This window comes from Lynx canadensis, chromosome B2 (assembly GCF_007474595.2).
Source record: "Lynx canadensis isolate LIC74 chromosome B2, mLynCan4.pri.v2, whole genome shotgun sequence".
In the NCBI taxonomy this organism is placed as follows: Eukaryota; Metazoa; Chordata; class Mammalia; order Carnivora; family Felidae; genus Lynx; species Lynx canadensis.
In genome coordinates, this window is record NC_044307.1 from 4586587 (window position 1) to 4612341 (window position 25755).

At 42.0% G+C, this 25755-nt stretch overlaps 1 protein-coding gene across 13 annotated transcripts in view; it reads left to right on the plus strand.

Moving 5' to 3' along the window:
- The window catches only part of LOC115513506 (cytidine monophosphate-N-acetylneuraminic acid hydroxylase), a 144387-nt gene that overhangs the window by 64317 nt on the left and 54315 nt on the right, over nucleotides 1-25755 (plus strand). For 10 of the 13 annotated variants that reach the window (XR_003968718.1, XM_030314697.1, XM_030314704.1 and 7 more), the window contains one exon: nucleotides 22572-22775. The exons of 2 other annotated variants lie outside the window; for them this stretch is intronic. Coding sequence is in view for 8 of the 11 variants with exons in the window: in XM_030314697.1 (XP_030170557.1) it covers nucleotides 22572-22775 (204 nt within the window). In the remaining 3 variants the exon portion in view is untranslated. Of the gene's footprint in view, nucleotides 1-22042; nucleotides 22356-22571; nucleotides 22776-25755 lie in introns of those variants that run through there. One more of the 13 variants, XM_030314699.1, reaches the window with a different exon arrangement.

Consider the following 25755-nt stretch of genomic DNA (forward strand, 5'->3'; position numbering starts at 1 on the left):
AACAGACACTCAGATCAGTGGAACAGAATAGAGAACCCAAAAATGGACCCACAAGTGTATGGCCAACTAATCTTGGACAAAGCAGGAAAGAATATCCAATGAAATAGACAGTCTCTTCAGCAAATGGTTCTGGGAAAACTGGATAGTGACATACAGAAAAATGAACCTGGACCACTTTCTTACATCATACAAAAAAAATAAACTCAAAATGGATGCAAGACCTAAATGTAAGACAGGAAGCCATCAAAATCCTAGAGGAGAAAGCAAGCAAAAACTTTGACCTTGGCCACAGCAACTTTTTTCTCAACCTGTCTCTGGAGGCAAGGGAAACAAAAGCAAAAATGAACTATTGGGACCTCATCAAAATAAAATGCGTCTGCACAGCAAAGGAAACAATCAGCAACACTGAAAGGCAACCGATGGAATGGGAGAAGATATTTGCAAACGACATATCAGATACAGGGTTAGTATCCAAAATCTATAAAGAACTTATCAAAGTCAACACCCAAAAGACAAATAATCCAGTGAAGAAATGGGAAAATGACATAGACACTTCTCCAAAGAAGACATCCAGATGGCCAACTGACACATAAAAAGATGCTCAACGTCACTCATCATCAGGGAAATAAAAGTCCAAACCACAGTGAGATACCCCCTCATGACTGTGAGAATGGCTAGAATTAACAACTCAGGCAACAACAAATGTTGGCAAGGATGTGGAGAAAGGGGAACTCTTTTGCACTGTCGGTGGGAATGCAAACTGGTGCGGCCACTCTGGGAAACAGTATGGAGGTTCTTCAAAAATTATAAATAGAACTACCCTATGACCCAGCAATTTCACTACTCAGTATTTATCCGGGGGATACAGGTGTGCTGTTTCAAAGGGGCACATGCACCCCAATGTTTGTAGCAACACTGTTGCTAATAGCCAAAGTATGGAAAGAGCCCAGATGTCCATCAATGGATGAATAGAAAAAGATGTGGTGTGTATATATATGTGTGTGTATGTATATGTGTGTGTGTGTGTGTGTATATATATATATATATATATATATATATATATATATATATATATAAAATGGAGTATTATTCATCAATGGAAAAGAATAAAATCTTGCCACTTGCAACTATGTGGATGGAACTAGAGGGTATTATGCTAAGCGAAATCAGTCAGAGAAAGATAAGTATATGATTTCACTCATATGAGGAATTTAAGATACGAAACAGATGAGCATAGGGAAGGGAAGCAAAAATAATATAAAAGTGGAGGGAGACAAAACATAAGAGACTCTTAAATATAGAGAACAAACTGAGGGTTGCTGGAGGGGTTGTGGGAGGGGGGATGGGCTAAATGAGTAAGGGGTATTAAGGAAGACACTTGCTGGGATGAGCACTGGGTATTATACATAGGGGATGAATCACTGGAATCTACTCCTGAAGTCATTATTGCACTTTATGCTAACCAACTTGGATGTAAATTTAATTAATTAATTAATTAATTAATTAAGTTAAAACAAAAAACAAAAGACAAAAAAATACCTTTGTCTTTGTTGATCCTATATAATACATGGAGAGTTTCTATTTTATTAATATTTGTTCTTCTATTCTTTCTACTTTCTTGGATTATTTTATTGTTCTTTAATGATCTAGGATGCTTAGCTCATTATTTTCAGCCTTTTTAAAATATTCATATCTCGGGCTAAATCTCTCTAAGCACTGCCTTCTTTCCTGCTACACATTTTGATATGTCAATTCTCATCATATTCAACATAAAATATTATTTAATTTCCATTATGATTTATTTTTTACCTAAGTATATAAATTGTATACATTTCTTTTGGATTTCTAATTTAATTGCATTGTCAGATAACATGTACTGTATGATTTCAGTTCCTTGAAACTTGGTAACATTTGCTTTATGGCTCAATATACATGGTCAAATTTTGTAAATGTGTTGTGTGCTCTTGAAAAGATGTGCCTTCTGTGGTTGTTGGGCAAATGGTTTTTTATATATGGTGCAGTTTGTTAAATGTGTGGTTTGCATCTTTGATGTTATTTTGTATTATCGTTTACTATTTTATCATTACTCTCTTGTAAAAACAAACATTTATTCTTTTAATGTTTGTTTATTTTGAGAGAAAGAGACCATGATTGGGGCAGTGGCAGAGAGAGAGAGAGAGAGGAAGACAGAATTCCAAGCAATCTCCACGCTGTCAGCACAGAGCCCAATGTGGGTTTGAACTCATGATCTGAGCCAATGTTGAGATTTGGATGCTTAACCAACTGAGCCACCCAGGTGTCCCCAAAGCCATTTGTTTTTGTAAAAATACTCTCCTCAAGGGTTTAGGTTGATGATTGGTGAGATTCTGATTAAATAAGACTTAGAAAACCATAAAGTTCTGTGTGAATGTAGAATATGCCCTGATATCCCGATGGAGGACCTCATGTTTTTTTGAAGGTTATATAATGGTAAGAGTAGGAACAGTGGCTCTGTATAATAGATCAAACCGTCTGAAACTGCCATTTTTGCAAAAACCGTCGACTCTTGGCAATTTCCTGTCATTCAACAAAACACTTTGAAGATAGAAAATGTCCCGTACAATTGCCATAATAACAATGCCTTTTATGTGTTTAGTGGATTAAATGAGTATTTTATTCTCTCCCCAAAGCATCAGGCTTTGGCACCAGGAAAAAAGAAAACTATGACTCGTTGTGACCAGAAGAAGCAGCCTGCTTCGTATGACATTCTTCTTGGGACTTCTCTCCCGTCCCTCACGGTTTCCACCTTCCTCGCCCTGCTTCCCGCTTTCTGTCTATGTCTGCTTTGTTTTCCTATAACTGCTGTAAGTAGCTCACGCTTCTCCTTTTTTTTTTTTAGATAAACAAACATTGCCTGGCAGTGCGCTAAGCGCTTCTTTGAAAATTTGTGGTAAAATACGTATAACACGAACTATACCATCTGAACTATGTCAGCATACAGTTGGTTGGCATTAAGCACACTCACGTTGCCGTGCACCCATCGCTGCCACCCATCTCCAGAACTGTCTTCATCCTGCAAAGTTGAAACTGTACCATTAAATGGTATCGCCCCATTCTGTCTCCCCCCAGCCCCAGCAGACCGTTCTTCTGTCCGCGTCTACGGATTTGACTACTCTTGGTCCTTCCTGTAAATGCCATCAGGCAGCACTGAGTGCTCGTCTCTTATTTCATTTAATCCTCCCAATAAACCAGAAGAGAAGGATTATCCTTGAAAAACCTGTTTTAACTGAAGGATAGCTGACACACAGTGGTACATTAGTTTCAGGTGACCAGCATGGTGATTCGACGCCTCTGTACGTTATGCCGTGCTCACCACAAGTGTAGCCGCCATCTGTCGCCACACAAGTCTACTACACTGCCATTTGTCTTTTATTCCTGGGACTTACTCATGCCATAACTGGAAGCCTGTATCTCCCCTTCCCTCTCACCCATTTTGCCCACCGCCTTCCCAACCTCTTTTCTCTGGCAGCCATCAGTTTGTTCTCTGTATTTATGGGTCTATTTCTGCTTTCGATTGTTTTGTTTTTTAGATTCCAAGTGAAATCATATTGTGTTTGTCTTTCTTTGACTTATTTTACTTAGCATAATACCCTCTAGGTCCTTCAATGTCGTCACATATGGCAAGAGCTCCTTCTTTTTTATGGCTGAGTAATATTCCATTGTGTGTGTGTGTGTGTGTGTGTGTGTGCGCACACCGCATCTTCTGTATCCATTCATCTATCAGTGGGCACTTTGGGTGCTTTCCTATCTGGCTATTGTAAATAAAGCAGTAATAAACAGGGGTGCATGCGTTTTGAAAAGTAGTATTTTCATTTTCTTTGGGTAATTCTACCCATTAGTAGAATTCCTGGATTGTGCGGTATTTCTATTTTTAATTTTCTGTTTTCTAGAGTGTCTGCACCAGTTTACATTCCCACCAAAAGGGCAGGAGTGTTCCTTTTTTTGTCCACATCCTCCCCCACACTTGTTATTTCATTTTTTTTCTTTTTAAATTTCTATTTCAATTCTAGTTAGCATACAGTACAATATTGGTTTCAGGAGTAGAATTCAGTGGTTCAATACTTACGTACAACTCCCAGTGCTCATCACAACAACTGCCCTCCTTGATCCCCATCCCCCACCTAGCCCATTCCCTCCCGCCCCCGCCCTCTATCAACCCTCAGTTTGTTCTGTATCATTAAGAGTCTCTTAGGGTTTGTTCCCCACCCCCGCCTCATATGTTCATCTGTTTTGTTTCTTAAATTCCACATGTGAGTGAACTCATATGGTATTTGTCTTTCTCTGACTGGTGTATTTCACTCAGCATAATATGCTCTAGCTCCACCCACATCGTTGCAAATGGCAACACTTGTTATTACTCATCTTTTTGATATTAACAATTGTGACAGGTGTAAGGGGATAGGTCACTGTGGTTTTGATTCACTTTTCCCTGGTGATTGGTGATGTTGAGCATCTTTTCATGTATCTTTTGGCCATCTGTACATCTTCTTTGGAAAAATGTCTATGCAAGTTCTCTTCCCATTTTCAAATTAGACTGGAGGTTTTTTGAGTGTTGAGTTGTAGAAGTTCTTTATATTTTGGACACTAACCGCTTGTTGGGTATATCATTTGCAAATATCTTCCTCTATTTTGTAGGTTGCCTTTCCATTTTGTTGATGGTTTCCTTGGCTGTGCAAAAGCCTATTTTACTGTAGTCACAATAGCTTCTTTTCACTTTAGCTCCTTTTGCCTGAAGAGACATATCTAGAAAAATGTTGCTAAGGCCAATATCAAAGAGATCACTGCCTGTGTTTTCTTCTTGGTCACTCTTCTGTTTTGAATGTCCTTTATTCTTTGCCTCATTGCTCTGGCCATACTTTAAAACATAAAATTTTATATGTTTTTGGTTCTATAATAAATTAACTATTACAAATTTTAAAATGAGGTAATTTAATATTTATTTTTAAATATACTTTATTTGGAAATTTACAATTACAATTTACAGAAAAATTGAGAGGCTAGCAGATAGTTTTCATAAGTATCACACCCAGTTTTCCCCCGTTACTAACATTTACGCTAACATGAGATATTTGTCACAATTAATGAACCACTGTTGATACATTATTGTTAACCAAAGTTCCTCATTTATTTCCATCTCCTGGGTTTTACCTAATGTCTTTTTCTGTCCCAAGGTCACATCTCAGATACCACATTGTATTTAGTCATCATGTCTTCCTGGGCATTTCTTGGCTGGGACAGTTTCTCAGCCTTTCCTTGTTTTTGATGATCTTGATAATTTTAAGGAGTACTGCTGATCAAATATGTTGTAGACACCTCTCTGTTGGAGTTTGTCTGATGTTTTTCTCAAGACTGGACTAGGGTTATGGGTTTTGGGTTGGAAGATTACAGAGGTAAAGTGCCATTTCATTACATCACCTCAAGGTTACCTAACAACATAATTTATCAGTGTTGATATTGACTTTGAGCTCCTGGATGAGGTCATGTTTGTCCCATTTCTCATTGTGAAGTTGTTCTCTCCTTCCTTCCCATGATGCACTCTTTGAAAGGAAGTCACTATGTGTGGCCCATATTTAAGGGGTCAGAATTTATGCCCCCCTTCCTTGAGTCAGGCTGAGTATACCTGTAAATTCTTTGAAATTATTCTGCAAGGAGATTTGTCTCTTTCCCCCCATATTTAATTGGTCATTTATTTATACCAGTATGGTCTCATGGATATGTATTTTACACTCTGAGTTATAATTTAGTACCACTTTGTTTTTTTCCAGTATGTTCTAGCTTTGGCCACTGGGAAGTCTTTCAGTTTTCACCTTTGTCTCTTTGACATAACCCGGTCAAGATAGTTGTTCGGGGTGTTTTGTTTTGTTTTGTTTTGTTTTGGTGTGTGTGTGTGTGTGTGTGTGTGTGTGTGTGTGCATGTGTCCTTTCTTATTTTCCCACACTACAAGATGCCCCAGGCTTACCTTGTGTATTTCCTTTCCTAGTCCTAGAATCAGCCATTTCTCTCTAAGGAGCCCTGGTTTCTTTTGTTGGAGGATGATACTAGACACCCAGATCTGGCTGCCAGTGTTCTTGTTGCCATGGGATATTGTTGCTTCGTGTTCCTCTCAGCTGACTGAGCTGGGACATAAATGTGTGCGTCCTGATTAGTATATACACATATCTCCATCAATGTTTCCGTGTGTATCCATTTGTATCTACATCAAACTAAACACGAGTTCATAGATGTCTCCAGCTCTGATCCATTGCCACCCCAGCCCTTCTAGCCTCTTTCCCTTGCTTATCTGTAGAGTCCCTATCCAGCAAGGATAAACCCGGCTCCTGCCGTTGCCATCCATTTATTTAATTGTGCAGTTACAACGCCACACATGTATAGAAGTGTCACAATTGGTAAACACACCCCTCTGCAAAACAGCATTGTCAACTAGAGTATAACAGTTACGCGCACTTCCGTTTGCCTTTAGTCTTACACACTCCATTCATTTCCATAGGTTATTAGCCAGCACCTTTCCCCTCGCCCACTTCAGGTTGTTTCATACCTTTGTAATACATTCTCTTGTCAGTCCACATTCTTTCCTGGGATCCCTCAATCTTCTAAACCTTTTTTTTTTAATTTGCCTATGTTGAGGCTCACTCTGTTCTATAGAGTGCTGTGGGTTTTGACAAATGTGTAATGTCATACCCACCATGGCAGCATCCTACAGACTAGCTTTGCCACCCTAAAAATTTCCTGTGCCTCATCTATTTAACCCTCCCTCCACTCCTGAACCTCTGGTCATCACTGATCTTTCTGCTGTCTCTGTAGTTTTGCCTTTTCCAGAATGCCATGTAAGTAGAATCATAGTATATCATCTAATCAGACTGCATTAATTACTCACTTAATAATATGTATTTGAGGTTCACCCATGTCTTTTTTTTTTTTTTTGGATTGATAGCTAATTTCTTTTATTTAAAAAAATATTTTTAACGTTAATTTATTATTGAGAGACAGAGAGAGAGAGACAGAGCATGAGCATGGGAGGGGCAGAGAGAGGGGCAGACCCAGAATCGGAAGCTCTGAGCTGTCAGCACAGAGCCTGAAGCGGGTCTCAAACTCACAAACCGCAAGATCATGACCTGAGCTGAAGTCGGACGCTTAACTGACTGAGCCACCCAGGCACCCCTTTTTTATTTTACGTAGACTTTATATTTTAGAGATGCTTTAGGTTGATGGCAACATCGTGCAGAAACGACCTAGAATTGCCATATATATCCTTGCTCCATACATGTGCAGCCTCCCTCGTTATGAACAAACTACACCACATTGTTACAGTTGATGAGCCGGCATCATTATCACCCTAAGTCTATAGTTTATGTTAGTGTTCATTCTTAGTGGTGTTCTGTCAGCTTGTATACATTCTATGGGTTTTGATAAATACATAATGACAAGTGTCCAAGTGTCGGCCATTGTAGCATACACAATAATTTCATTCACTTTTGTGCTCTCTGCCTCTTCATTTGTCCCTTACCCCCAACCCCTGGGATCCACTCACTGTCTCTTTAGTTTTGCCTTTTTCTAGGATGTCATATAGTTGGAATTAGACCGTATGTAGCCATTTCATATGGCTTCTTGCATTTAGTCACAGGCATTTAAGTTTTCCCTATGTCTTCGTGACTTCCTAGCGCATTTGTTTTTTAACACTGAGGAATATTCCATTGTCTGGATGGACCACAGTTTATTTGTCCACCCACCTGCTGAAGCATCTCTTGGTTGCTTCCAGATTTTGACAGTTGTGAATGAAGCTTCTATAAACATCCATGTGCAAGATTTTGTGTGGCCATAAGTTTTCAACTCCTGTGGGTAGTAAACACCAAGGAGCATAGTTGCTGGATTGTATATTGTAAGAGTATGTTTAGTTTTGTGAAAAACCACCAAACTGCTGTGGCTGTACCATTTTGCGTTCCCACCAGCAATGGATGGGAGTTCCTGTTGCTCCACGTCCTTGTCAGCATCTGGTGTTGTCAGTGTTCCGGATTTGGGCCATTGCAATAGGTGTGTGGTGATATCCCATAGTCATTTTAATTGGCAATTCCCTAATGACATTTGATGTTGAGTGTCTTTTCATATGATTATTTGCCACCAGTATGTTTTCTGTGAGGTGTGTGTTCAGATCTTTGGCCCATTTTTTGATCAGGCTGTATGTTTTCACATTGTTAAGTTTAAGAGTTCTTTGTATATTTTAGATGATCATCTTCTACTGGATATATTTTTTGCAAGTATTTTCTCCCTGTCTGTGGCTTGTGTTCTCATTCTCTTGATAGTGTCTTTTGCAGAATTGAAGATTTTACTTTTAATGAAGCCCAGCTTATCAATAATTCTTTCATGTGTGAAGTCTTGTGTTATATCTAAAAAGTCATCACCAAACCCAAAGTCATCTAGATTTTCTTCTATGTAATCTTCCAAGAGTTTAATAGTCTTGCATTTTGCATTGAGGTATCTGAGCCATTTTGGACTGACTTTTGTAAAAAGTGTACGGCCTAGGTTTGTCCTTTTGGATGCGGATGTCCAATTGTTCCTGCACCATCTGTTGAAAAGACTCTTTTTTTCGTTGCATGGCCTTTGCTCCTTTGTCAAAGATCAGTTGACTGTATTTGAGTAAGTCTATTTCTGGGCTCTACTCTGCTTCATTGATCTATTTGTCTATCATGTGCAAGTCTACTCTGCCTTGATTTATAGATTTTTGTAGCTTTGTAGTAAGTGTTGAAGTCTGGTAGTTTAAATCTTCTGACTTCATTTTTCTCTTTCAATATTATGTCGGTTATTCTGGGCCTTTTGCCTCTTCTTCTAAATTTTAGGATCAGTTTGTTGATATCCACAAAATAGCATGAAAGGACCCTGATGGAAATTGTGTTGATTCTGTAGATCAAGCTGAAAAGAATTAACATCTTGACAATATTGTGTTCCTTCCTATCCATGAACATGGAATCTTCCATTTATTTCTTTGATTTTTTTTAAATCAGAGTTTTATAGTTTTCCTAATGTAGATCTGATATATATTTTGTTAGATTTATACTTGAGTGTTTCATTTTTTTAGGTGTTAATGTAAATGGTATTGTATTTTTGATCTCAAAGTCTCCTTGTTTATTGTTGATAGATAGGAAAGTGATTGACTTTTGTATATTAACCTTGGATCCTGCAACCTTGCTATAATTGCTTGTTAGTTTCAACATTTTGTTCTTGATTCTGAGATTTTCTCCAGAGACAACCACATCATCTGCAAAGATGGTTTTATTTTTTCTTTTTCAATCTGTATATCCTTATGTCCTTTTTTTATTGTCTTATGTAGTACTTCCAGTACAATGTTGAAAAGAAGCAGTGAGAGGGAACATTTTGGCTTTGTTTCTGATCTTAGCAGGAAAGCTTCTAGTTTCTTACCATTAAGTCTGATGTTAGCTTTTGAGTTTCTTTTGTAGATGTTCTTTATTAAGTTCAGAAAGTTCTCCTCCATTCCTACTTTATGGAGTTGTTACCATGCATGGGTGCTAGGTTTTGTCAAATGCTTCTTCTGTATCTATTCATATGATTATGTTATTTTTCTTCTTTAGGTGGTTGATGTGGCCGATTACATTAATTGATTTTTAAATGTTGAACCAGCTTTGCATTATGTGGAATAAATCCTACCTCTTTGTGGTGTATAATTATTTTTACTTATCACTGGGTTCAATTTCCTATTATTTTACTAAAGATATTTGTATCTATGTTCATGGGAGGTATTGGTCTATAATATTCTTGGAATGTCTTTGTCTGGTTTTGATATTAGTGTAATGGTGGCCTCATAGAATGAATTAGGAAGTATTCCCTCTGCTTCTACATTCTGGGTGAGATTGTAGAGAATTGGCATAATTTTTTCCTTAAATGTTTGGTAGATTTCACCAGTAAACTCAGCCAAACCTAATGCTTTTTTGTTTTGGAAGGTTATTTGTTGTTGACTCAATCTATTCAATAGACATCAGCTTATGCAGATTGTCTGTTTCTTCTTGTGTGAGTTTTGGCAAGTTGTTTTTCAAGGAATTGGTCTATTTCATCTAGCTTATCAAATTTGTGAGCATAGAACAGTTCATAGTAATCCTTTATTTTCCTTTAAATGTCCACAGGATCTGTAGTGTTGTCCCCTTTTCCATTTCTGATAGAAGTAATTTGTGTTTTATCTCTTTTCTTTTTTTTTTTAATTTTTTTTTTTAACATTTATTTATTTTTGAGACAGAGAGAGACAGAGCATGAACGGGGGAGGGGCAGAGAGAGAGGGAGACACAGAATCGGAAGCAGTCTCCAGGCTCTGAGCCATCAGCCCAGAGCCCGACGCGGGGCTCGAACTCACGGAGCGTGAGATCGTGACCTGAGCTGAAGTCGGACGCTTAACCGACTGAGCCACCCAGGCGCCCCAATGTTTTATCTCTTTTCTTAGTTAACCTGGCTAAAAACTTATTGACTTGATTTATCTACTCAAAGAAGCAGCTTTTGGTGCACCTGGTGGCTCAGTCAGTTAAGCGTCTGGCTTCAGTTCAGGTCATGACCTCACCATTTGTGAGTTCAAGTCCCATGTCAGGCTCTGTGCTGACAGCTCAGAGCCTGAAGCCTGCTTCAGATTCTGTGTCTCCCTCTATCTCTGCTCCTTCTCCTTCCCCTTTCTTTTTTCTTGCCTAATTGCTGTGGCTAGGACTTCCAATACTATGTTGAATAAAAGTTGCAAAAGTGGGAATACTTGTCTTTTTTTCTGATATTAAAGGAAAATCAGTCAAATTTTTAACATTGAATATGATGCTAGCTATGATTTGTCATATATGGGCTTCATTCTGTTGACGTACATTGTTTCTATACCCATTTTATTGAGAATTTTTATCATAAATGGATATTGAATTTGTCAAACGCTTTTTCTGCTTCTACTGAAATGATCATATGATTTTCATCCTTTGTTTTGTTAATATTGTATATCACATTGATTGATTTATGGATATTGAACCACTCTTATGTCATTGGAATAAATCCCACTTGACCATGGTGTAGGATCCTTTTGATTTGTTGTTGACTTTGGTTCGCTATTATTTTGTTGAAGATTTTTGCATCTCTTCTCATCAGGGATATTGGCCTATAATTTTCTTTTTTTGTAGTGTCTTTAATTTAGATATCAGTGTAATGCTGGTCTTGTGGAATGACTTTGGAAGCATTCTCTCCTCTTCAATTTTTTGGAATAGTTTGAAAAGTGTAGGTGTTAACTCCTTTTTAAATGTTGGGTAGAATTCACGGTCTTGTCCTGACTTTTGTTTGTTGGGTTTTTTTTTATTACTGATTAAATTTCATTACTAGTAATCAATCTTTTCAGATTTTCTATTTCTTCCTGATTCAGTCTTGGAAGGTTGTATGTATTTATCCATTTCTTCTAGGTTGTCTAATTCTTTTAATATAATTTATTGTCAAATTGGTTTCCATACAACACCCAGTGCTCATCCCAACAAGTGCCCTCCTCAATGCCCATCACCCATTTTCCCCTCTCCCCCCTCTTTCTCATCTCCCCCCACATCAACTCTCAGTTTGTTCTCTGAATTTAAGAGTCTCTTGTGGTTTGCCACCCTCCCTCTCTGTTTGTAACCCTTTTTTCCCCTTTCCCTTCCCCCCATGGTCTTCTGTTAAGCATCTCAAGATCCACATATGACTGAAAACATATGGTACCTGTCTTTCTCTGACTGACTTATTTCACTTAGCATTATACCCTCCAGTTCCATCCACATAGCTGCAAATGACAGGGTTTCATTCTTTCTCATTGCCAAGTAGTATCCCATTGTATATATAAATCCATTTGTATATATATATCCACTTGTTAATTGATGGACAGTTAGTTTCTTTCCATAATTTGGCTATTGTTGAAAGCACTGTTATAAACATTGGAGTACATGTGCCTCTATGCATAAGCACTCCTGTATCCTTTGTATAAATTTCTAGCAGTGCTATTGCTGGGTCACAGGGTAGTTCTATTTTTAATTTCTTGAGGAACCTCCACACTGTTTTCCAGAGCAGCTGCACCAGTTTGCATTCCCACCAATAGTGCAAGAGGGTTCCTGTGTCTCCACATCCTCACCAGCGTCTATAGTCTCTTGATTTGTTCATTTTAGCCACTCTGACTGGCGTGAGTTGGTTTCTCATTGTGGCTTTGATTTGTATTTCCCTGATGATGAGTGATGTTGAGCATCGTTTCGTGTGTCTGTTGGCCATCTGGATGTCTTCTTTGGAAAAAGGTCTATTCATGTCTTCTGCCCGTTTCTTCACTGGATTATTTGTTTTTTGGGTGTGGAGTTTGGTGAATTCTTTATAGATTTTGGATACCAGCCCTTATCAGATATGTCATTTCCAAATATCTTTTCCCATTCCATCGGTTGCCTTTTAGTTTTGTTGATTGTTTCCTTTGCAGGGCAGAAGGTTTTATCTTTTGCACTGCAGAATGAGGTCCCAATAGCTCATTTTTGCTTTTAATTCTCTTGCCTTTGGAGATGTGTCAAGTAAGAAATTGCTGCAGCTGAGGTCAAACAGGTTGTTGCCTGTTTTCTCCTCTAGGGTTTTGATGGTTTCCTGTCTCATATTCAGGTCTTTCATCCATTTTGAGTTTAGTTTTGTGTATGGTGTAAGAAAGTGGTCTAGTCTAGGTTGTCTAATTTAATGGCATACAATTGTTTGTAGTAGTCTCTTATGATCCTTTGTATTTCTGTGGTATCCGTTGTAACTTCTCTCTTTTATTTTGATTTTATTTGGGCTTCCTCCCTTTTTTTCTTGATGAATGTGGCTAAAGATTTATCAATTCTGTTGATCTTTTCAAAGAACTAGCTCTTAGTTTCATTGATCTTTCTTTCTTTCTTTCTTTCTTTCTTTCTTTCTTTCTTTCTTTCTTTCCTATTTCATTTATTTCCATTGGGATCTTTATTCTTTCCTCGTACTAACTTTAGGCTTTCCTCTTTTTTTCGTTCCTTTAGTTCCTGTGAACTTTCATTGTTTATTTGTTACTTTCCTTGTTTCTTGAGGTGGGCCTGAATCACTATAACTTCTCTTTTGGAACTGCTTTTGCTGAATCATACAGATTTTGGAACATTGTGTTTTCATTTTAATTCGTTTGAAGGTACTTTCATTTCTTCTTTGATTTCTTAATTGACTAATCAGTTGTTTAGTTTCCAAGTGTCTGTGTTTTCTTCCAGTTTTCTTCTTGTAATTGATTTGTAGTTTCATACTGTTGTGGTCAGAAAAGATGCCTGCTATGATTTCAGTCTTCTTAAATTTATTGAGGCTTGCTTTGTGGCTTAACATGTGACCTATCCTGGAGAATGTTCCATGTGCACTTGAGAAGAATGTGTATTTTCTGTTTTCGGATAGAATATTCTGTATATATCTCTTAAGCACCTCTAGTCTAAAGTGTCATTTAAGGGGCACCTGAGTGGCACAGTCTTTATGCATCCAGCTCTTAATTTCAACTCAGGTCACGATCTCATGGTTCGTGAGTTCGAGCCAAGTGTCAGGCTCCACACTGACTGTGCAGAGCCTGCTTGGGATTCTCTCTTTCCCTCTCTCTCTGCCCTTCCCCCACTCACACATATGCTCTCTCTCATGCTCCCTCTCTCTCCCTGACTCAAAATAAATAAGTAAACTTAAAAAAGATAAAATGTCATTTAAAGCCAATGTTTTCTCATTAATTTTGTACCTGGATGATCTATCCATTGATGTAAGGTGGGATGTTAAAGTCCCCTACCATTGTATTACTGTCAGTTTCTCCCTTTGTGTCTGTTAACATTTGCTTTATATATTTAGGTTCTTCTATGTTGGGTGCATAGATATTTAGAAGTGTCAATACTTCTTGTTTAACTGGTCCCTTTATCATTACGTAATGCCCTTCTTCATCTCCTGGTACAGCCTTTGTTTTAAAGTCTGTTTTGAGTGAAAGCCTAAGAACCCAGCTGTTCAGAAAAGATTTTCACACTGGTATTTCTGGCTAGTGATATCTTCTTCCACTTACCTGCTGAAGCACATTTATCTATTTCTTTCTGGCAAAACCAACAAAAATTTTAGCTGGAGTCTGCCTAATATTACCATAGCACCTCAACATCAAGGGCAGGGATTCTGATTTCTGAATTATTAGTTGACCTACCACATTAAGACAAATTAGCAGATAAGCAATAACGTGCTAACCTGACTGTGCCTCAAGATACTCTGCAGCTTATGGGAAAGTATTTTTAAAATGTAACTAGTGGAGACAAATCATATGACAGTGGCTTTCAGAGGAGACTGTCTGAAGCTGTACCTGACTTGACAGCTGACAGAACATCACAGCCCAGAAAGCCATGCGTGGAGATTTATCCTGAGGGAGAAAGGGGTTCATCTTGGCCGATGACCTAAAGCAGTTCCTGTGTGAAACGTTACCAAGTGTTGAAGGCCTCTATGCTCTTGTTGGGTCAGATAGAGATGCAGTGCCTGTTACTAAAGTGGCCAGTGACGGGGCACCTGGGGGCTCAGTCGGTTGGGCGTCCGACTTCGGCTCAGGTCGTGATCTCGCGGTTTGTGGGTTTGAGCATCACATTGGGCTCTGTGCTGACAGCTCGGAGCCTGGAGCTTGCCTCGGATTCTGTGTGTGTGTGTGTGTGTGTGTGTGTGTGTGTGTCTGCCCCTCCTCTGCTCACATGTGTTCTCTCTCTCTCTGTCTCTCAAAAATAAACAAACATTAAAAAAATTTTTTTAAGTGGCCAGTGACAGTGGTCTGGAGCATGCTTTCAGACCTGGCTTCTTAACTCCTTTTTCCTTTGCAAACAGAGGAAGAGAGAAAACTTGGACTTTCGAAAAAACGAAACTGTCGTCTGTTACTATAACACCTACCAAGTGGTTCGATACAATCGTTTACCTTTGGGGGTGAGTTTCATAGCCGGCAGCAATGCCGATCAATACAGGAGTAATTATTAGACTAGAAAAGAAACTTACTCCATTATTTGAGGGATTGAGACAAGTTGTGGAAGTTTCTTTATCTGGCAGTGGCTTTGATTTACATCTTATTTTCATTATAACAGATACAGTATCAATCCAGCAACCTTTAGACCACAACAAATACTTGTGTCCATGTACTCAAGAAAGGGCCCCTTTCAGGGCGCCTGGGTGGCGCAGTCGGTTGAGCGTCCGACTTCAGCCAGGTCACGATCTCGCGGTCTGTGAGTTCGAGCCCCGCGTTGGGCTCTGGGCTGATGGCTCGGAGCCTGGAGCCTGTTTCCGATTCTGTGTTTCCCTCTCTCTCTGCCCCTCCCCCGTTCATGCTCTGTCTCTCTCTGTCCCAAAAATAAATAAACGTTGAAAAAAAAATTAAAAAAAAAAAAAAAAAAAAAAGAAAGGGCCCCTTTCTCTACCTTACGCTAATGAAAGAGCCTATAGATATAGTTTATGGACAGATTGTTATCTTTTCTTGTGTAGGGTCTTTTCGTATTTAGTGAGATCTGGGGATGCCACAGACGCAGTTCAGTAAGTACATCCCAGTTCCCGTGGACTTGGTCTAGTCACCAAGTACATACGAGATTCTATTCAGTGGGTCGGAATCAAAATGGTACTTTGATCCACTTGTACCAGTAAATGCTCCCTGTTACATGCCCAGGCCTGCAGAATGAAGCAGACCCTTTTTATTGTGAATAATGATGAGAACATACTTTTTTTAGGTTTTCTTTCTCTGCTTTGAGTGTGAGGAAGATAGAATGGCTCAGTAAAAGTAGTAAAATCAGTCCCGTCACTAACTTTTGTATGTATACGTTCTGTTGCGGCACAGATGAATATTGCTAATTGGTTTGATCCTTCTCAGAGTGCTGCTCTTTAGTGGAAATGAAAGTGCTGGCTGATGGCTTTGTTCTCCCCTCTGCTTTCTGTAAGCAATCAGTGTTTTAATGTTTGTGTGTTCTTCATGAAATTCAGAAATGATTCATTATTGAATTCTGTTTCCACTATTGATGTGTGTGGAAACACGGTAGTGCAGCCATTTCTTTTCATACGTGAGTATAAATAAAACAGAATTGTTTTAAGTAAAAAAATAATAAAACGTAATAGGCAGAAAATTACACTGTGCTTAATGACTGATTTTTATTTTTAAACCGTTAGTCCCTTAAGGTCACATCTGTCAAGTGTGTGTTCACATATTTACTTAAGTCAATGATTGCTTTATTTTAACCACCTTTTATTATTATTATTATTATTATTATTATTATTAATCTTTATTTATTTTTGAGGGAGAGAGAGACAGAGTGCAAGCAGGGGAGGGGCAGACAGAGGGAGACATAGAATCCGAAGCAGGCTCCAGGCTCCGAGCTGTCAACACAGAGCCCGACGCGGGGCCTGAACCCACAGACCGTGAAATTATGACCTGAGCCGAAGTCGGACGCTTAACCGACTGAGCCATCCAGGCGACCGTATTATTATTATTTTTATTTTTTTAAGTTTATTTATTTGTTTTGAGCGAGAAAGCATGAGTGGGGCGGGGCAGAGAAAGAGGAGAGAATCTCAAGCAGGCTCTGTGCTGTCAGTGAAGAGCCTGTCATGGGGCTCGATCTCACAAATCGTGAGATCACGACCTGAGCCAAAATCAAGACTCAGATGCTTAACGGACTGAGCCACCCAGGCACCCCATCTTTTATTATTTTTTGAAGGAAGCTAGCTAGCTTTAGTGGTTTGCCCTATGTGCACTTTTCTTTTTGCTCTAAATATGCCATTGGACTTGTGTGTCTGTGTGTGTGTGTGTGTGTGACGAGTTTGCAAAATTCACCATGACTTGAAGTGCAATGACAGATCTAGATGTTCATTTACCATGCTGTGTGACTTTTCCCAAAGGATCTGTACTTTATTTCCTTACACCAGCTTGACACCTGTTGTTTTAAATCTTTGGATCACTGTGTCGTGATCACGTTCACATGGTGTGCCATAGGTACTTACTCATGGACCAGGAGAGCACCTTCAGTTTTGGACGACTACTCTAATGACGTTCTTAGGAAAAATGGAAGGTGCCAGGGGTAATAATGGCCAGTCAATAATCATACCATGGACTTCAAATACTATAGCTGTCGATGGATTTGCTATGTAATCACGTGTAGAACTTTGTATGGGTGTCTTCAACCCTTTCTCTTCCACTAGCAACCAGAATAACACCTGACCTTTTGGTTGGCTAGAGTAAGTGGCCGGCTACCTTTCTTTCTTGCTGTGGTGTGATTGGCTGAACAGTCTTTTATTAAAGGTTGAAATGGAGATTGAAATCACATGAAAAATCACCTTTGGTTATAAACCTCCAACATTTTGCTCCTCCATCCATGTTTTTGTCACATGCGGGGTAAAAAGCACCTCGCGATGCCAAAATTGTACAGTACTTATGTTCCCAAGTAGCGTCCTCATCTTCTAGGTAGAAATTACATTGTGCTAGGAATATGCAGAAAAATGGACCTCAGAAGTGGATTTACCGCTCATCTGTTAAGTCCTTAACTACAGTTTTAACAAGCATGACATTGCTAAGTATATGACATGTACATCATTTCAAAAAATACTGCCATGACTTTTATGCATATTTTACCTTCAAATTTTGAAGCATCTTTTCTTTCTTTCCTTTCCCCTTCTTTTCATTTTGCTTCATTTTCATTATTTTTTTTTTTAATTTTTTTTCAACGTTTATTTATTTTTGGGACAGAGAGAGACAGAGCATGAATGGGGGAGGGGCAGAGAAAGAGGGAGACACAGAATCGGAAACAGGCTCCAGGCTCTGAGCCATCAGCCCAGAGCCCGACGCGGGGCTCGAACTCATGGACCGCGAGATCGTGACCTGGCTGAAGTCGGACGCTTAACCGACTGCGCCACCCAGGCGCCCCTCATTTTCATTATTGATATTAAACAGTGTTATCTTTGCAAGCATATATCGAAGGTTGTTCTGGAGCATTTATTGCCTTTCTGGAAATGTTCGTAAGAAATGTTCTTTAAATGGGAACCCTCTTGCACTCTTGGTGGGGATGCAAACTGGAGAAGAGTATGGAGGTTCGTCAAAAACTAAAAATGGAATTACCCTACAATCCAGCAATTGCACTACTAGGTATTTACCTAAAGGATACAGAAATACAGATTCAAAGCGGGTACATGCTCCCCAATGCTTATAGCAGTGCTATCAACAATAGCTCAACTATGGAGAGAACCCAAATATCCATCGACTGATAAATGGACAAAGAAGATATAGATATAGATATAGATATAGATATAGATACATACACACATATCTCCATACATACACACACACACTGAGATATTACTCGGCAATGAAAAAGAATGAAATCTTGCCATTTGCAATGACATGGTTGGAGCTAGAATGTACCATGCTAAGTGAAATAAGTCAGTCAGAGAAAGGCAAATACCATATGATTTCTTCACTCATGTGGAATTTAAGAAACAAAACAGATGAACATATGGGAAGTGGGGGGGCAGTTTTGTTCTAACAGACATTTAGGTTAATTGTAAAGATAAGGAATGCATTATGGGTCGAAATCAAATATTCCTGTCACATCTATTTTGTTCCTGGCTTACTGGCTTTATTTTCAAAATTGAAGTTTGTAGTTTCCTTTTATTGGCATTCTTGCATATACTGTTCATTCAATAAATGAGTTATGACTTTCAAAAATAGTCTATTATGTCTTATATAAATATTGCCACCCCTACTTTCTTTTCTTTCTCATTTTCATGGAATATCTTTTTTCTGTGCTTTTACTTTCAGTCTGTGTGTGTCTAAAATCTGAAATGAACCTTTTGTAGGCAGCATATAGGTGGGGTTTTTTTGTTTGTTTGTTTTGAGAGAGAGCTCATAGGGGAGAGAGGCAGAGAGAGAGAGAGAGAGAGAGAGAGAGAGAGAGAGACCGAGAGAGAATCTTATAGCAACAATGTGGAGCTCGATCCCATGACCCTGGGATCATGACCTGAGCAGAAACCAAGAGTCGGAGGCTCAGCCAACTGAGCCACCCAGGAGCCCCAGGATGGTCTTGTTTTTTTAATCTGTTCAGCCACACTCTGTATTTTGACTGGGGCATTTAATCCATTTACATTTAAGTATCGATACGTATGTATTTATTGCCATTTTGTTCATTGTTTTCTGGCTGTTTTGTAGTTCTTCTGTATTTCTCCTTCTCTTGCTCTCTTCCCATGTGATTTGATGACTTTATTTAGTGTTAAACTTGGATTCCCCTCTTACTACCTTTCGTGTATCTATTTTTAGGTTTTTGGTTTGTGGTTACCATGAGGTTTGTGTATGGTAACCCATGTATGTAGCCGTCTATTTTTAGTTTCTTATATTCCCTTTTTTTTTATGTTGAGGTTCTCGCTGTGTCGCCCATTCTTCTCCCAAGTTTTGTAAGCACATTTATGACCATTACTTTGAATTCTTTGTTGGGTAGATTGTCTATCTCCATTTTGTTTAGTTCTTCCTCAGAAGTTTTGTCTTACTCTTTTGTTGGGAGCACAGTCCTCTGTCTCCTCATTTTGCCTGACTCTCTCTGTCGGTCTCTCTGTATGAGGTGGTCCAGCTTTGGCTCCCACTTTCGCGGGCATGGCTTGAAGTGGGCGATGTCCTGTGGGGCCCATGCGTGCAGTGTCCCCTGACAGCGGAGACCGGGGCTTCAGCGGCACCCCAGTGTGGGCTACTCACGCTCCCCTGTTGTGGGAGGGTCGTGACTTGTCTGGGTGTGCCTGTGGCCGGCCGTGAACCTGGCCAGGACTGCGGCTGGTGGGAAGGGCTGGTTTCCAGCCCGGCGGACCGCCAGGCCCAGGGAGGGTTGCTGTGGGTGTGCCGGTGGGTGGTGCCGCCGTACCGTCGGCTCGAGGTCTGCCACGGTGCAGGGCCGCGTGGTCCCCTCAGCACGGTGTCACCAGTCCAGAGGGAGGATTGCAGGACGGAGCCCGCCAGGGATGGGGTCAGCACGGCAGAATGAGAGCAAAACCTGCTGCCGCCAGTGTGTGTCGGTCCCCAGCGAGAGGCCCAGCTGCCTCCCGCGTCTCTGGCAGGTGCCCCAAGGCTGCTGAGCGGCTGTCCTTCGCCTGTGGCACGTGCGCTTTTAAATCGGACGCGAGCCCTTTCAGAGTGTTCCCTTCCCTACAGTTTTGTCGTTGTCCTGGACGTACTGCCCGTGAGCGTTTAAAGCCAGGCGTTCAGGGGGCTCACGTCTCCGGTGCAGGACCGGGACAGTGCCAATCTGGAGCTTGAATCTCTTACTCCTCAGGGAAGCTCCCAAACCTGAGCCGCACCAGTCTCCGCCTCTTTCGCCTCATCTCAGTGCCGGCGGAGGCTCTGTCCTCCCAGTCTCCAGGCCCCCTTCGGAGGGACTTCTTCCATATACAGGTGCGGATTTGTTGTGTCCACGGGAGGAGGTGAGCCCCGGACGTGCGTCTGCCACCACCTCCAACCCTCGACCATCACGTGTTTTCTTTCGCCTTCTGTGCCACCGTGACCTCGCACAGAACTGATAAACACAGACGTAGCTGGTTCGGCCTGCTTTACACGGTGCACGGAAAGCCTTCGAATCCAACACAGAACTTTGGCTAAGTGAGTCATTCAATCAAGTAAAACAACAGATTTCGAGGGGTTCTCTCTCTCTCTCTCTTTTTTTTTTTTTTTTTTTTTTTTTTTACTTCTAGGCCAATTATTCTGGGAACTGTGGCTGTGTACTGGGCTTGGTGTCAGATATTGGGACTCCTAAGAACAAAGTTGAAAGAAATGCATGAGGCATAGAATGGATTCCATCCTATCAAATACATTTAGGGGCGCCTGGGTGGCGCAGTCGGTTAAGCGTCCGACTTCAGCCAGGTCACGATCTCGCGGTCCGTGAGTTCGAGCCCCGCGTCGGGCTCTGGGCTGATGGCTCGGAGCCTGGAGCCTGTTTCCGATTCTGTGTCTCCCTCTCTCTCTGCCCCTCCCCCGTTCATGCTCTGTCTCTCTCTGTCCCCAAAAAAATAAACGTTGAAAAAAAAATTTAAAAAAAAAAACAGTTTGGGAAATATTGAAATCTGTTGCGCACAGAATTACTAGCCATTTGGGACAGAAGTGACGGCCGGAACCTTCTTGGAGGAAGAGAATTACACTGGATTAGACTCAATTACAGAGCTCTGCCTCGTCAGCTCAGACTTGAAGTAGCTTTCCTTTCTTGTCACTGTCTTGGTGTGATTTTTAAAATGATTTTTGGCTCTTAAAAACTGAGAGCAAACTGAGGGTTGATGGGGGGAGGGTGGGTGATGGGTATTGAGGAGGGCACCGGTTGGGATGAGCACTGGGTGTTGTATAGAAACCAATTTGACAATAAATTTCATATTTAAAAAAATAAAATGATTTTTATTTCCCATTTTAAGAAATTTTCAGGACTTCTAAACTGAAAGTGAAAATGCCACAAATGTAGTTGAGCTACACCCATTCTAAGTCAACACATGGAGAGAATTGTGACCACGTTGGCTTTGGAAGGGGATGTAACATTGAGCGACATGCACCCAGATCGCATCCCGTGCAAATCCACGCAATGTGTGCCAAAAGATGTCTTGAAACGTCTCTTGGCAAAAATCGTAACCTGTTATGCTTCAGAGTTGTATCATAAAGACTGTTTCTTTAGCAACTGGGGTCTAAAAAGTGTAACCTCTGTGGTTTCCTTAAAATAATACGCAAGATCAACCGTTTCCTTTGCTGCTGGAGTGTTATTTTTATATATATATTCGTACAACTTATTCAGACGGAGGTTCTGTGGGAAAGTTAACTCACGAAGTAGCTAGCTGGTAGAGATACACCGCGTGACAGGCCGTGTGCTCAGCGACGGGGAGGGAGAATGTTTGGAAAAGCGTCCATATGTAAATGGGGCACTGTGCCGGGTGTAAGGTTCTCATGTTCTACAGAATGGTAGTGCGTATTAGCACGTGTAGGCTTGTCCCGGGGGTGGCTTTGGAGGCTTGACCCAGGCTGGGGTAGGACGACTGGGTTCTATTTGAACCTGGAGGGTGGTAAACATGACTAGTGGTGAAAGTTGAACCGTGCTTGTGAGCAAAAGGATCAGATCTAAACGCAGAAGTGTGCAGGTGGGACCGGACAGGGTGGGCACCTGGAGCCCAATAGGATCCCGCGTCTGAAGCAAAACAGCAGAGGAAGTGGTGCAACGGAATCAGTAGTGAACCGCGTGCATATGCATCCTCCGTCTCATACTTTGTGGGAGCAAACGAGCAACCGAAGCTGAACGAGCAACCACCGTCCTTTCAGAATTCCCAGGGAGAGGCAGCCGCGGACCATGGGCAGGCAAGCGACAGGGGCATTGGGTCTGGAGGAACCCGAGACCAACACTGAGCAAGCAGAGCGTGCATTTCCAGGGGAGCAGCCAAGCCTGGGTCCTGCGAGGGAGGGGCTTGAGCCTATCGCGGTGGAAAGAGGCTTTGAGCCGCCAGTTTCAAAAGATTCTCTCCTAAGTCTTAACGTTATTAACCTTTCCTCCCCCAAATGTCTGCCTTTCCGTAGCATTGAACAGACGACGGAGGTCTTGTTGTGTCTGTCACCTGGAGAAGCTGCTGACCTGAAGGAAGGAATCAATTTCTTGAGAAACAAGAAGACCGGCAAAGATTTCATTCTGTACAAGAATAAGAATCGCGTGAGGGCGTGCAAGAACGTGTGCAAGCATCAAGGAGGCCTGTTCATAAAAGACATCGAGGATTTAGACGGAAGGTACCGAGGGTTCTGTGCCTTCTCACGGGTGGCCCCTCTCCCGGTGAGACTTGGGCAGGGAGGGGTGCGCTCACTGAGAAACTTTGAACAACTCCGTCAACAGATTACGTCCCCGAGTAAATTCATAATCTTCGTGTGTGCTCACTTAGGCCATCTCTCTGATCTCGAGAGTTTATGATCTCTACTTAGGTTTCCTCTCTCTCGGGGGAACTCTCCGACTCCTCTCTGGCTTGGTAAAAGCTTCCAGTCCTTGTGCGAGGGAGTGTTTGGGCGCGTGTTTGCCTGGAAGTGGGTGTTGGTCGGTGGGCTTTTCCAGACCCCGCCTGAGAGCGGACAGAATCCCCCTTCACTCCCCGCCAGGCTCCTTGTAACTAATAAACAAAAAAGACGGCGTCCCAACTCTCCCTGCCTGGAACTGTGACTCTCCTGGGCCCTTCCCAGAAGAACTCACGCTGGTGTTCCTGGCCCCGCGATGAAAGCTTCACCTTAAACTCGGGCCTCCCAGACACAGGAGCGGTGCCAGAAAAGGGTGGTTTTGTTTTGTTTCCTGTGGCTGCCGGAGAGCTAACAGCTGTGCCTGGTGGAGCCAGGGGGAGTTCTGAGCGGGGGCAGAGTGTTATCAGCCAGCTTCTGGACTCCAGCAGTGCCTGAGAGAGAGACCCGCCTTCAAGCTCTGCTCCAGCCCAACCTGCCCTGTGTGGTTTTAGTCGTTCCCATAGTGGGCGTTCTGCTCCCACCGTGCTGTCAGTCATTTGTGACCAGCGTGCTCAGAGGGAGCTGGGCGGCTGTTGAGAAGCTCCCTCGGTGACCGGGTGGAAGACCACCGCCAGGGGTGGGACTAGGATGTTCTCGCGCCTGCAGATGCGTTTGCTTGTGAACGGTTAGTTTCAGGGCCCAGCCTACATACTATTAGAATTTTACATCTTAGAAAGACCACTGTCGGACCTGTGGCTTGATGGGCTCCTCCAATAAAGTCGCTAGCTTGGGAAAATTAAACTACAGGGCACCCTCTTAAATTTGCCTTGCAGATAAACAACGAGTACATTTTTAGTACAAACACGTCCGTGTACTGCACGGAACGTACTTTCACGGACAGCTGTGCCCTGGAGAACCTCTTGATAATTTGCCGACAGCCCAATCTTGACTCCCTGCCCTTTGCCCACGGGGTGCGGTTAGGAGGCCCTGAGACAGGGGTGGTCCTGTCCCGAGTGGACTTTTGACAGCGCTCACGGCTGTCCGGGTCCTCTGATGGTTCGGAGACTTGCTTGTCTTCTCTTCGGGTCTCCGCTGATCCCTTTCACACGGTGCCCACCTAACCAGTCGTTTAAGGAAGGGTTGCGGCTTGGTGGTTGAGGGCAGAGTCTTTCCCACGGCCCGATTCAGAAGCCCCACCGCTTAGCAGCTCAGTGACCTGGACCAGTTTCTTAGCCCGTCTGGGCCTCCGTTCTCCCCTCCCAGTTCCGCCCCTGTCCTGTCGACGTGTCTGCTCCACACGGGGAGCCAAAATCTCTCACCGTTACTCCCAGACGCAGCTCCCCGAGCATTTCTTGGCTGAAACCGAATCCCCGGAGTTAACCTCTGCACCGCCCTCCCCCACCCTCCTCTCCCCATCCGGCCGCCCCGTTCAGGTTCCCCTCCAGCCGTTCCCCCCGAAGACTCTCTTTCTTCCAGGATCCGGTCAAGAACGATGACCTGCCTCTCCTCCCCTCCCCACTGCAGCCACTTTCTCTTCTTCGGCCACAGCCCGGGTCAGCAACTCCTTGAAGCTGTGCTTCTCGGATCTCAAGTCCAACGGTTTCTCACAATCTCTCCTGCATGTGAAGCTGGTGTTGCCTTCTGCCCGCCCACCTCCGCGTGAGGATTTATGTTCCTTCTCCGATGGCCCAGGATGCTGAGGAGCTAATGTGGAACGTTTTCTCTTAGTTTTCAGAGAGCTGTTGTTGGCTACTTGCTGATGATTAAAGGAGATGGCACAAAAGAGTCCTCTGTAAACCAAAGTGTGGAGCATGCTTTATGCCTTCTTCGTAGAAAAGAATATTTTAAAAGTCTAGATATAACGAAGCTTGAAAAAAAAATCAGCAGGGTTCCCTTATATGTCAAATACGCATTTTTAGGGGCCCCCGGGTGGCTCAGTCGGGTGAGTGTCTGACTTCGGCTCAAGTCATGTTCTCACGGTTCGTGGGTTCGGGCCCCGCATCGGGCTCTGTGCTGACAGCTCGGAGCCTGGAGCCTGCTTGGGATATTGTGTCTCCCTCTCTGCCCCTCCCCCACTCATTCTCTCTCTGTCTCTCTGTCTCTCTCTCTCTCAAAAATAAACAAACATTATGGGGCGCCTGGGTGGCGCAGTCGGTTAAGCGTCCGACTTCAGCCAGGTCACGATCTCGCGGTCCGTGAGTTCGAGCCCCGCGTCGGGCTCTGGGCTGATGGCTCGGAGCCTGGAGCCTGTTTCCCATTCTGTGTCTCCCTCTCTCTCTGCCCCTCCCCCGTTCATGCTCTGTCTCTCTCTGTCCCAAAAATAAATAAACGTTGAAAAAAAAAATCAAAAAAAAAATAAACAAACATTAAAAAATGTAAAAAAATTCGTAAAACACATTTTTAGTTTACAACCTCTCATGTTTCTGGTCTGAGACATATTTGGTTTTGTTTTTAAATTCTTCAACTGTCCAAGGAAAAGACTTCGCTGCAAACACTAGCAAAATAAAGAGGAAAAAGTTGAACTGTTTGTGTCCCATCCCCAACCCCCACACGCCTTTCAACGCTCCGGTAAGAATGGAAAGAAAAAATCAGTACACATCCTGTTTTTGTTACAGTCTGATTCTCCTTCGGGAGTAGGGCTACCAAAGTGAGCAAATGAAAGTACAGAAATCTTAGTTAAATTTGAATTACAGATCAGCAAAAGATTTTCAGCATATCTCAAATACTGTGTTTGATGTAGATATATTTTTTAAATGTTCTCTATTTATCTGATATTCATATTAAC